The sequence below is a fragment of the Balaenoptera borealis genome (assembly GCF_965194805.1).
Source record: "Balaenoptera borealis genome assembly, chromosome: 4".
Lineage (NCBI taxonomy): Eukaryota > Metazoa > Chordata > Mammalia > Artiodactyla > Balaenopteridae > Balaenoptera > Balaenoptera borealis.
Window position 1 is genome coordinate 44,567,255 of NC_138861.1, and position 13,907 is coordinate 44,581,161.

The 13,907-nt window shown below is 36.1% G+C and overlaps 1 protein-coding gene across 1 annotated transcript in view; it reads right to left on the reverse strand.

Moving 5' to 3' along the window:
• The window catches only part of DCHS2 (dachsous cadherin-related 2), a gene marked incomplete at its 5' end in the record, with an annotated part of 183,220 nt that overhangs the window by 123,518 nt on the left and 45,795 nt on the right, over positions 1-13,907 (reverse strand). Inside the window, 2 exons of the mRNA XM_082391612.1 lie at positions 1,655-2,498; positions 10,502-10,659. Of these exons, the coding sequence (XP_082247738.1) occupies positions 1,655-2,498; positions 10,502-10,659 (1,002 nt within the window). The remainder of the gene's footprint in view (positions 1-1,654; positions 2,499-10,501; positions 10,660-13,907) is intronic.

Sequence of the window (13,907 nt, forward strand, 5' to 3'; positions counted from 1 at the left end):
GTTACAAAAAGTATGGCTACATCCTTTAAGAGATTTAGTTTTTGTTAAAGAGTTATAGTCTCTTTATACTAATCTCATTTAACAGTCTTTTTTTATTAACAAAAAATAGTAAAGACTTTATAACTCGGACAATAAACTTCACGAATACAATGTCCCCATCCAACTGCCATTTAAGCACGTAACTCATATAAGCAACTTGCACACATATATTTGTTACATAATTCCAATTGTCACATTTTTTTCTTTTAGGATTGCTGTTTGCTCCTCTAACACGTGCTCCTCCTGTAAGAACTTTTCTTCAAATAATTAAAGAGGCTTACTGATTCAGATATTATATATAAAATGGTTTCTCCATAATTGCTTATCATTTTACACTTCATAGCCAAAAGCCATTGAAAAATCTCACTTTGTCTTCTTGATAAAAAAATATGAGCTTTGTGAGAGAAAAATAGCTTATCTCATATGAGTGAATTCAGCAATTAACATTTTATGTCTTTGAAAAAAATATCTCAACTGAAACAGCCACTGCAATTGTTTAAGATTCAGGATATCTATATTACCGAGACACAATTCTAATTTTATCCACCCTCTTCAGCAATCTGAAATAGACCTTCCTTAGCCATTTTGGAAAGCATTTTAAATATCGTTGAAATAGATCCTTGGAGACCCCAGCTCTAACAGAAATCAGCAGCTGGGTCTGGACTATCTCTCTGTCAGTTGGGCTTTTAAGTGGTGTTCATGCAGGTCTCAGAACGGAACCATATGCACAGGATTTAATAAATATTTTGATGAAATTTTCCAACAGTATATAGGCAGACTATAATCATGACTTCCAAATTCTACACATTCAGTCCCATTCCAAATAATGCTCTTACCGACAGTTGGGCCAAATGGTATACGTCTGAGATTTTTTTCTAAGGCTCATGCAGAAATGATTTTATTTTTTAGAGAATGAGATGGTAGTCCATCTCTTCACTGTCTTCTGAAAATCAGGTTGAGGGAATTTCATTTCCAATATCACAAGAATGACACTTTGAACGTATAATTGTCCATCAAACTACATCAAAATTTTTAGAAGATGTTATCTGACAATATGGTAACAGCAAGACAAGGGAAGTGACAGTGAGTGCCATTTCCAAAGAGTACTTGACAGTGAAAAAATGCTTCTGCCAAAAAGAAAATGTTTCAGTTGTGAAAAGTAAGGGTCTTAATGTCAATATCAATACAACCATTTGAAAATAAATGATTTCCAACTATTTACAAGTGTATGTTTGTATGATCTTAGAGATAAGTTTCCATATTAAAGTCTTTGAACAATGTTGACTAGTCATGTTCTACCTTGATTCACTCTTGGTACCATCTCCTACCCTATGAAAACACACAATGGGGGCAAAGAAGTTGGCTACTGTATATTCATCCCAGGAAATGTGAGCTAGCTACAAAGCAGGTCAATGCTAACAAACAGGCCAATTACTCTTGGTTCTCTGAATACAACCTCTGTGCCTCTCATCTATATAAGTTAAACGGTAAATCAAGTCAAATTTCCTTAAAGCATATGCATCTTGAGAAGTATGATTTTATAACAGAGGAAAATGAAAAAGATAAATACAAGCAAGTGAGCACAGGCTTTAACTGACAGTGACAAGGACAGTACCTGATGACTCATCTAGCATAAAAGCCATATTTTCATTTCCTGAGAGGATGCTGAATGTTACTCTTCCATTCCTTCCTGCGTCTGGATCTTGAGCAGTTATGTGGTGCACCAAGGAGCCCACCGCGGCATCCTCTTTGACAAGGGCGATGGGGAAAGATGTAAAAGTGGGGCTGTGGTCATTTATATCCAAAATCACTACCTTCACCATCAGCGATCTCAGTCGCCGGTCTGTCACATTCACAGCCTGATCGGATGCAGTTACTGTCAGGACAACAGTTGGAACTCTCTCTCTGTCAAGGGGGGAAGCAGTGACCAAAGTGCCAAATGAGGGGTGGATGAGAAATGGATTCATTCCAGGGTAGTGGGCTTCAATTAAGTATTGTACTCTACTGTTCAAAAAACTGCCGTCGCCGTCTTTGGCATTGAAGACGTGCACCAGAGTCCCGACAGGGGCATTCTCTTCCACGCTGATCACAATGAACTCCTCCTGGAAAGATGGGGAATGGTCATTCTGATCTTCCACAGCAACACTAAGGAAGACTGTGCTATTCACGGGAGGGTTTCTGCTGTGGTCTTTAGTTACCACCCTGAAAAGATAATGAGACGTCATTTCATAATCCAGTTCCTTAAAGAGGAACAAGTCTCCTGTCGAGCTGTCGACTTCAAAGTGACCATCCTTGTCATCTGCAGCGATACTAAAATGTAACTTTCCACTATGATGTTTTTGAAGGTGATCAGGTGACTTTATCAAGCTCATTATTTTTGCAGGCTTCAAGTTTTCTGGTATAACTAAGTGTCTAATATTCTGAGAAATGACAGCTCTCCCTTCGGATAGTGGTATCACCTGAAATAAGAATAAAAAGGAGTTGTTAATTTGGGTTTGTTTAAAAATAGTTTAATCGATACAGGTGCTGCTATTCTTTTGGAAGCTAATTCCTTCCAGTTGTGAAATATACATATGTTAATTGGTGAGAAAATGTCTTTTCTTATATTATATAATTCCAGTATGCCTCTGAAGACTGAAAACTGCATAATAGCTAGGAGATAAGAAAGTACAGGACTTTCCACTCCCCTGTTTGCTGTAATGGATGCAATGATAGTTTGATGAGGCTATGCTTTTGTTTACGTGAACTGTAGTCTTATGGTTCTTCAAAGACAGGGTACAAGAGCTAGTTTTCCAAGCTACTCTAAGTCCTAGAGACTCATATTTCCTTAATGACAACATCTGCATACATTTAAGTATCATATGCCTTTGTTTATCTGAAACCAGAGTCTTGAGATATTATGACAGAATTTTCTCCTAACCCACATATCCTTAATCAATAAAAATATAATTTGGAAACAGAACTCTTGGGGACATATATTCTTGATTAGTGTACATACCTATATTAATATTACTGATTATCACATGCTTGAACAAAAAAATCTTCCTGTAAACAGTCATTTTGCTTCTGATGGGTTGATGTAATTTTTTCCTACTATGGAGACTTCCTACAGCTTGTTTGCTCATTATGACTAAAGGAAAGTCTTAAAGTACAAATCTCAAGTGCCCTTCCTAATTTTAAAAATAATTACAAAAACTATGCGATTTATTACTGACCATTTATTTACACACGTTTCTCCTGCAAATTTACCCGGTCCTTGCAATTAGGAAAAAGTAAAAGAAAAGATACTTTTTGTTCTTCATAAACAAACCAGGATAAACGTCCACATAGTGATGGAGGTAAGTATCTTGTCAGTAACTGTACAAAGTTAAAATAAAAAATTATTTAAACCTAATCATTTCTCAAGTGATAATGAAATCACTTAATATAATGCACACATACATCTGCAATGCTCTCTAAAAAGAGTATTCGTGATTCTGATTAAAGATGGCGGAGTAGAAGGACGTGCTCTCACTCCCTCTTGCGAGAGCACCAGAATCACAACTGGCTGCTGGACAATCATTGACAGGAAGACCCTGGACTTCACCAAGGAGGATACCCCATGTCCAAGGACAGAGGAGAAGCCACAGTGAGACGGTAGGAGGGGCGCAATCAGAGTAAAATCAAATCCCATAACTGCTGGGTGGGTGACTCACAGACTGGCGAACACTTATACCACAGAAGTCCACCCACTGGAGTGAAGGTTCTGAGCCCCACGTCAGGCTTCCCAACCTGGGGGTCCGGCAACGGGAGGAGGAATTCCTAGAGAATCAGACTTTGAAGCCTAGTGGAAATTGATTGCAGGACTTCGACAGGACTGGGGGAAACAGAGACCCCACTCTTGGAGGGCACACACAAAGTAATGTATGCATCGGGACCCAGGGGAAGGAGCAGTGACCCTGGGGGAGACTGAACCAGAGCTACCTGCTGGTGTTGGGGGGGGGTCTCCTGCAGAGGCGGGTGGTGGCTCTGTTTCACCGTGGGGATAAGGACACTGGCAGCAGAGGTTCTGGGAAGTTCTTCTTGGAGTGAGCCCTCCCAGAGTCTGCCATTAACCCCACCAAAGAGCACAGGTAGGCTCCAGTGTTGGGTTGCCTCAGGCAAAACAACCAACAGGGAGGGAACCCAGCCTCATCCATCAACAGTCAAGTGGATTAAGGTTTTACTGAGCTCTGACCACCACAGCAACAGTCAGCTCTACCCACCACCAGAGCCTCCCATCAAGCCTCTTAGATAGCCTCAACCACCAGAGGGCAGACAGCAGAAGCAAGAAAAACTACAATCCTGAAGCCTGTGGACCAAAAACCACAGTTACAGAAAGATAGACAAGATGAAAAGGCAGAGGGCTATGTACCAGATGAAGGAACAAGAAAAAACCCAAGAAAAACAACTAAATGAAGTGGAGATAGGCAACCTTCCAGAAAAAGAATTCAGAATAATGATAGTGAAGATGATCCAGGACCTCGGAATAAGAATGGAGGCAAAGATTGAGAAGATGCAAGAAATGATTAACAAAGACCTAGAAGAATTAAAGAACAAACAAACAGAGATGAACAATACAATAACTGAAATGAAAACTACACTAGAAGGAATCAATAGCAGAATAACTGAGGCAGAAGAAAGGATAAGTGACCTGGAAGACAGAATGGTGGAATTCACTGCTGCAGAACAGACTAAAGAAAAAAGAATGAAAAGAAATGAAGACAGCCTAAGAGACCTCTGGGACAACATTAAAGGCAACAACATTCGCATTATAGGGGTCCCAGAAGGAGAAGAGAGAGAGAAAGGACCAGAGAAAATATTTGAAGAGATTATAGTCGAAAACTTCCCTAACATGGGAAAGGAAATAGCCACCCAAGTCCAGGAAGCACAGAGAGTCCCATACAGAGTAAACCCAAGGAGAAACATGCCGAGACACATAGTAATCAAATTGGCAAAAATTAAAGACAAAGAAAAATTATTGAAAGCAGCAAGGGAAAAACGACAAATAACGTACAAGGGAACTCCCATAAGGTTAACAGCTGATTTCTCAGCAGAAACACTGCAAGCCAGAAGGGAGTGGCATGGTATACTTAAAGTGATGAAAGGGAAGAACCTACAACCAAGATTACTCTACCCGGCAAGGATCTCGTTTAGATTTGATGGAGAAATCAAAAGCTTTACAGACAAACAAAAGCTAACAGAATTCAGCACCACCAAACCAGCTCTACAACAAATGCTAAAGGAACTTCTCTAAGTGGGAAACACAAGAGAAGAAAAAGACCTACAAAAACAAACCCAAAACAATTAAGAAAATGGTCATAGGAACATACATATCGATAATTACCTTAAACGTGAATGGATTAAATGCTCCAACCAAGAGACACAGGCTTGCTGAATGGATACAAAAACAAGACCCGTATATATACTATCTACAAGAGACCCACTTCAGACCTAGGGACACATACAGACTGAAAGTGAGGGGATGGAAAAAGATATTCCATGCAAATGGAAATCAAAAGAAAGCTGGAGTAGCTATACTCATATCAGATAAAATAGACTTTAAAATAAAGAATGTTACAAGAGACAAGGAAGGACACTACATAATGATCAAGGAATCAATCCAAGAAGAAGATATAACAATTATAAATATATATGCACCCAACATAGGAGCACCTCAATACATAAGGCAACTGCTAACAGCTATAAAAGAGGAAATCAACAGTAACACAATAATAGTGGGGGACTTTAACACCTCACTTACACCAATGGACAGATCATCCAAAATGAAAATAAATAAGGAAACAGAAGCTTTAAATGACACAATAGACCAGATAGATTTAATTGATATTTATAGGATATTCCATCCAAAACCAGCAGATTACACTTTCTTCTCAAGTGCGCATGGAACAATCTCCAGGATAGATCACATCTTGGGTCACAAATCAAGCCTCAGTAAATTTAAGAAAATTGAAAACATATCAAGCATCTTTTCTGACCACAACACTATGAAATTAGAAATCAATAACAGGGAAAAAAACGTGAAAAACACAAATACATGGAAGCTAAACAATACGTTACTAAATAACCAAGAGATCACTAAAGAAATTAAAGAGGAAATCAAAAAATACCTACAGACAAATGACAATGGAAACACGACGATCCAAAACAGCAACAGCTGGGATGGGATGCAGCAACAGCAGTTCTAAGAGAGAAGTTTATAGTTATACAAGCCGACCTCAAGAAACAAGAAAAATCTCAAGTAAACAATCTAACCTTACACCTAAAGAAACTAGAGAAAGAAGAACAAACAAAACCCAAAGTTAGCAGAAGGAAAGAAATCATAAAGATCAGAGCAGAAATAAATGAAATAGAAACAAAGAAAACAATAAAACTAAAAGTTGGTTCTTTGAAAAGATAAACAAAATTGATAAGCCATTAGCCAGACTCATCAAGAAAAAGAGGGAGAGGACTCAAATCAGTAAAATCAGAAATGAAAAAGGAGAAGTTACAACAGACACCGCAGAATTACAAAGCATCCTAAGAGACTACTACAAGCAACTTTATGCCAATAAAATGGACAACCTGGAAGAAATGGACAAATTCTTAGAAAGATATAACCTTCCAAGACTGAACCAGGAAGAAACAGAAAATATGAACAGACTAATCACAAGTAATGAAATTGAAACTGTGATTAAAAATCTTCCAACAAACAAAAGTCCAGGACCAGATGGCTTCACAGGTGAATTCTATCAAACATTTAGAGAAGAGCTAACACCCATCCTTCTCAAACTCTTCCAAAAAATTTCAGAGGAAGGAACACTCCCAAACTCATTCTATGAGGCCACCATCACCCTGATACCAAAACCAGACAAAGACACTACAAAAAAAGAAAATTACAGACCAATATCACTGATGAATACAGATGCAAAAATCCTCAACAAAATACTAGCAAACAGAATCCAACAACACATTAAAAGCATCATACACCACGATCAAGTGGGATTTATCCCAGGGATGCAAGGATTCTTCAATATACGCAAATCAATCAATGTGATACACCATATTAACAAACTGAAGAATAAAAACCATATGATCATCTCAATAGATGCAGAAAAAGCTTTTGACAAAATTCAACACCCATTTCTGATAAAAACTCTCCAGAAAGTGGGCATAGAGGGAACCTACCTCAACATAATAAAGGCCATATATGACAAACCCACAGCAAACATCATTCTCAATGGTGACAAACTGACAGCATTTCCTCTAAGATCAGGAATGAGACAAGGATGTCCACTCTCACCACTATTATTCAACATAGTTCTGGAAGTCCTAGCCATGGCAATCAGAGAAGAAAAAGACATAAAAGGAATACAAATTGGAAAAGAAGAAGTAAAACTGTCACTGTTTGCGGATGACATGATACTATACATAGAGAATCCTAAAACTGCCACCAGAAAACTGCTAGAGCTAATTAATGAATACGGTAAAGTTGCAGGATACAAAATTAATGCACAGAAATCTCTTGCATTCCTATACACTAATGATGAAAAATCTGAAAGAGAAATTCTGGAAACACTCCCATTTACCATTGCAACAAAAAGAATAAAATACCTAGGAATAAACCTACCTAGGGAGACCAAAGACCTGTATGCAGAAAACTATAAGACACTGATGAAAGAAATTAAAGATGATACCAACAGATGGAGAGGTATACCATGTTCTTGGATTGGAAGAATCAACATTGTGAAAATGAGTATACTACCCAAAGCAATCTACAGATTCAATGCAATCCCTATCAAATTACCAATGGCATTTTTTACGGAGCTAGAACAAATCATCTTAAAATTTGTATGGAGACACAAAAGACCCTGAATAGCCAAAGCAGTCTTGAGGGAAAAAAATTGAGCTGGAGGAATCAGACTCCCTGACTTCAGACTATACTACAAAGCTACAGTAATCAAGACAATATGGTACTGGCACAAAAACAGAAACATAGATAAATGGAACAAGATAGAAAGCCCAGAGATTAACCCACACACCTATGGTCAACTAATCTATGACAAAGGAGGCAAAGATATACAATGTAGAAAAGACAGTCTCTTCAATAAGTGGTGCTGGGAAAACTGGACAGCTACATGTAAAAGAATGAAATTAGAATACTCCCTAACACCATACACAAAAATAAACTCAAAATGGATTAGGGACCTAAATATAAGACTGGACACTATAAAACTCTTAGAGGAAAACATAGGAAGAACACTCTTTGACATAAATCACAGCAAGATATTTTTTGATCCACCTCCTAGAGTAATGGGAATAAAAACAAAAATAAACAAGTGGGACCTAATGAAACTTCAAAGCTTTTGCACAGCAAAGGAAACCATAAACAAGACGAAAAGACAACCTTCAGAGTGGGAGAAAATATTTGCAAATGAATCAACGGACAAAGGATTAATCTCCAAAATATATAAACAGCTCATGCAGCTCAATATTAAAGAAACAAACACCCCAATCCAAAAATGGGCAGAAGACCTAAATAGACATTTCTCCAAAAAAGACATACAGATGGCCACGAAGCACATGAAAAGATGCTCAACATCACTAATTATTAGAGAAATGCAAATCAAAACTACAATGAGGTATCACCTCACTCCTGTTAGAATGGGCATCATCAGAAAATCTACAAACAACAAATGCTGGAGAGGGTGTGGAGAAAAGGGAACCCTCTTGCACTGTTGGTGGGAATGTAAATTGATACAGCCACTATGGGGAACAATATGGAGGTTCCTTAAAAAACTAAAAATAGAATTACCATATGACCCAGCAATCCCACTACTGGGCATATACCCAGAGAAAACAGTAATTCAAAAAGAGTCATGCACCCGAATGTTCATTGCAACACTATTTACAATAGCCAGGTCATGGAAGCAACTTAAATGCCCATCAACAGACGAATGGATAAAGAAGTTGTGGTACATATATACAATGGAATATCCATAAAAAGGAACGAAACTGAGTCATTTGTTGAGACGTGGATGGATCTAGAGACTGTCATACAGAGTGAAGTAAGTCAGAAAGAGAAAAACAAATATCGTATATTAATGCATGTATGTGGAACCTAGAAAAATGGTACAGATGAGCCAGTTTGCAGGGCAGAAGTTGAGACACAGATGTAGAGAATGGACATATGGACACCAAGGGGGGAAAACTGCGGTGGGGTGGGGATGGTGGTGTGCTGAATTGGGCGATTGGGATTGACATGTATACACTGATGTGTATAAAATTGATGCCTAATAAGAACCTGCAGTATAAAAAAACAAACAAAACAACTAATACTAAACTTTCATTGGGTTATTTGTATGGAAATATGTTAATATAAATGTTTCAGACATTACATGAAATTTCTAAAAATCTTCTATTTGTATTTGTATGGAAATATGTATGGAAATATGTTAATATAAATGTTTCAGACATTACATGAAATTTCTAAAAATCTTCTATTTGTATTTGTATGGAAATATGTATGGAAATATGTTAATATAAATGTTTCAGACATTACATGAAATTTCTAAAAATCTTCTATTTGTATTTGTATGGAAATATGTATGGAAATATGTTAATATAAATGTTTCAGACATTACATGAAATTTCTAAAAATCTTATATGTTCTGGTATAATGTTATAAGTCATAATCCTAGTTATTACTTTAAAATGTATATCTCAGAAATAACTAATTTTCTTGTCAACTGCATTATTATGAACTTTCATCAAATCATTAACCGTGGACATTTTTAAGTCTTTTGTCATTTACAGATAGTTCTGGGTGTACTCTGATGATTTTGCAAATATGTGCCTATAAAAGGGTTTCATCTTCAAGAAATTCATGGAAAAGACTCTGACAAGTACAGGTTTCTGGTAACTGACTGTACTGCTGAACTGAATGAATAAGCATTTTCAGAACTCTAATGAAAAACTGATGAACTCATAAAAGTGCTAACAAAAGATCAAGATGAAAAAAAAATTAATTACATGGGACTGAGTGAACTGATGAGGATGAGTATAATTTTTGTGACTTTCTGTCTGAATTAAAAAAAAAAAAATCCCACAAGGACTCAGAGGCAAAGAATATACAAATCAATTTTCACTGCAAAGTAAAGGAGCTGTTACAGTGGAGGATTACTGGACTGAATGTCAATATTATGGCATAGTATGAGTGTGTTTCATGTTTGGTAATTGCAATCATTGTTGCATTTGTTGTGGTCATCCATGTACAATGCTTGGTGTCAGTCTATTTATCTCTTGTAAAAATAAAATACAGTGTGTGTGTGTGAAAAAAAAAAAGAGTATTCGTATATTTAATGTATCTTCACTCTACATTTTTATATAAAATTAAAACCCCCTCAGAGCATCTTTCCACACTTTGTATGATGTGAGCTATTACCTGAATATTAATAACTGCCTGTCCTTGAAGAGGAGGCACCCCCTGGTCGCTGGCAATTACAATCATCCTGTAAGAAGGTCCATAATCATGTGAAAGTACTCTGGTTGTTCTTATTTCACCACTGTTGGCATCAATCTTGAAGTGATCAGAACTACCCTCTACACACAAACACACACAAAATTAAGAAATTAATGTTAGTTGACAATGCAGAATACAGAGAATTAATTAATCCAAATATACCTGTGATCATTTGGAAGATTTATTTACCTTAAGCTCTGTGAGAATATGAGCATAAGGATAATACTAAAAATACAGACAAGAAACATAACAGATTAAAAAAATTATTATAGAAATTTTCACATATAAAAAAGTAGACAATGATATCATGAACTTTCATGTACCTATCATCTAGCTTCAATATTTATCAACTCATGTGCCATATCATCCAGCAATCCCATTCCTGGGTATATATCCTGACAAAACTCTAATTCAAATAGATACATGCACCCCTGTGTTCATAGCAGCACTATTTACAATAGCCAAGACATGGAAACAACCTAAACGTCCATCAACATGTAAATGGTTAAAGAAGATGTGATACATATATACAATGGAATACTACTCAGCCACAAGAGAGAATGAAATCATGCCATTTGCAGCAACATGGATGGACCTAGAGATTATCATACTAAGTGAAATAAGTCAGACAGAGAAAGACAAATACCATATGATATCACTTATATGTAGGAATCCAAAATATGACACAAATGAACTTATCTATGAGACAGAAACACAGGGAACTACTGTGTAACACAGGGAACTATATTCAATATCCTATTAAAAAAAAACATATGGAAAATAATTTAAAATAATAATAATATTTATCAACTCATGGCTAATCTTATTCCCCATTCACATATTTCCCTTCACCATCTTCTTTTGAAGCAAATTTCAGAAATCATATCATTTCTTCTGTATGTTTTTCAACATGCATATCTAAAAGATAAGGAAAAATTTAATACGATCACAGTACCATATTATACTTTTAAAAATTAGTAATAATTCCTAAATATTATCAAATATCTAGTTAACTTTTAAATTTCCAGTTGTCTCATAAATATCTTATTTTTTTTAGTCAAATTAGGTTCAACATAAACTCTGTATTTGCATATCTCTTCAATCTATGCATTCCTGCCATCCATCTCTTTATTTTGTTCTTGCAACTCATTTGCTGAAGAACTGGATCATGTATCCTGAAGCTTCCCGTGGTCTAGATTTGCCTGTTGCTTATCTCCAAAGTGTAGCTTAATATGTTTTTCTGTCCTCTATGTTCTCCTTAAATTGGGATGTAGATCTAGAGAATTAATCAGATTCAGGTTGTTTGGGGGGAAGACTACTTCATAAATGCTGTTTTGTGTTTTCCTTCAGAAGCACATGTCTGATTGTCTCTTTTTGTGATGTGGGCCCCCTTTGGTGCACAGCCTGGATCCACTAATGATTCAATAAATGTTGCAAAGTATAACATTCTGAGTCTATGATCCCTTCTTCATTTATTAGCTGGAATATATTACTAAAGAGCAACTTCTTCTTATCTACTTATTGGTAACCCAGTGGGACAGTTCATTATAGGAAAAGTCAGGATAAATGTTTGATGGTAAACTTTTATTTAACAGTCTTCAAAATAATGGATTGGTTTACTAACATCCTTCAGTGCTCCAACTATGATAATTAAAGATTTGTTTAGTTTCTGTTTTAAGAATCATTAAGCATAAATTTAAACATATTATAAGAGTTTCAATCTATTCCCAATATTATCCCTATTGATGTTCAAATTGTTCCATCTTTGAATATTAGGATCCTCTTAAAGGAGGTTCTTGAGTCTTTGATATGATCCTAGTCATCTTTAGCAGCCTCCTTGTATCTGGGGTGACAAAATGTTACAGACTCATCTTGAAGATTTCCTGTCCAAGACCTGGAGTCAGTCATTTCTCCAAGGACTCCTGGTTCATTCCATGGAGTACAGTATTGGGAGGTTGTATCCTGCTCATTGCTTCTGGGTCAGTCAGTTTCTAGGCCTTTTTCAGTGGTCACAGAATATACACATGCACACACTAAAATATGTCATAAGTTTGTATTGATACTTCTAATTCAAATTGATCATGGCAGGGTTTTTTTTTTTTGGTTTGTTAAATAACAGATTTGTGTTCTTTGATAAAATCTAAATACTTTAAACAACCCAAAGAACTTCAGACGATGTCTAGGCTAGTGGCTCTCTTTCATTCTTTTATTCAACTGTCAGTGAGTCACTATCATGTAACAGATACTTTACCAGTTATAGGGGAAATAAAAGCAAATAAAAAAGAACTCCTGTTCTTAAGAAAGTCAGAGTATAGAGCAGGAAATTATGTAACACCTACTGGTTGTGATTTCTATGCTTTGGTCCATTTACATAGGAGAATGAAAACTTTCATGAATGTGATATATATATCTTTGTTCTCATTATATTGATCTTTATCTTTTTATTTTATCTTACATTTTGTAGTTGCCTCTATTTTGCAATTGGATAAAGTTAAAGCAAAAGTATGAGTAACATAACAGATATCACCACATTTTTATATTGCTATGCCCCAAGTATCATTTCAGAAACTAATTTTTTTAAAAATCAACATTTCAAACATTCAGAAATATATGACCTTCCATGTGAACATTTCTAGATTGGTAAAGTTGCAATATTTCTTCAAAATTTTTAAAGAAATGACAGAATATAAGTACAGCAGAGGACCTGTGTGTATCTCCAAATCTCATTCCCTTTCTTCTTCCCTGTAGACAGCCTATGTTCTAAAGTGGGGGTGTATCTTTCTAGTCCATATATTCATGAGTAATATATAGCATGGTTTTGTTCCTTTCCAAATAACTGTATCATAGCAGGATTATAGCTTAATCTATTAACCTGTGTGTGTGTATGTGTGTATGCAGCAGACTCATTGTTCCTGAACAATCCACTATGTCATCTTCCCAAGCATGAACATGATTTGCCTTTTCATTTCTTTCTACTTTAGGTCTTTCATCTATTTTGTAATTTTCTACATAAAGGTCTTAAATATCTTTTATTGAATTTTTCCTCCCTATGCTTCTAGTCAAGATGATTCTGATTTGGGTGAGGGGGGAAACACATAATTTGATTGTCCTTCTTTAAAGAAAATAGGACAATATTCCCACCCCAGAGGAGCCCATGCTAGTGAAGAACCTTAAAGCCTAAACTTCATGATCTTCACAGTAAACTGGACCCCACACCCAATGATTTTCTTTGTTACAGTGAATGAAACCTTTGAAATCCTGCTTAGTTCTTAAAATGCTAGTGATTTTTGTATGTTGACATTGTTCCCAGAAATTTTTTATGTTATTG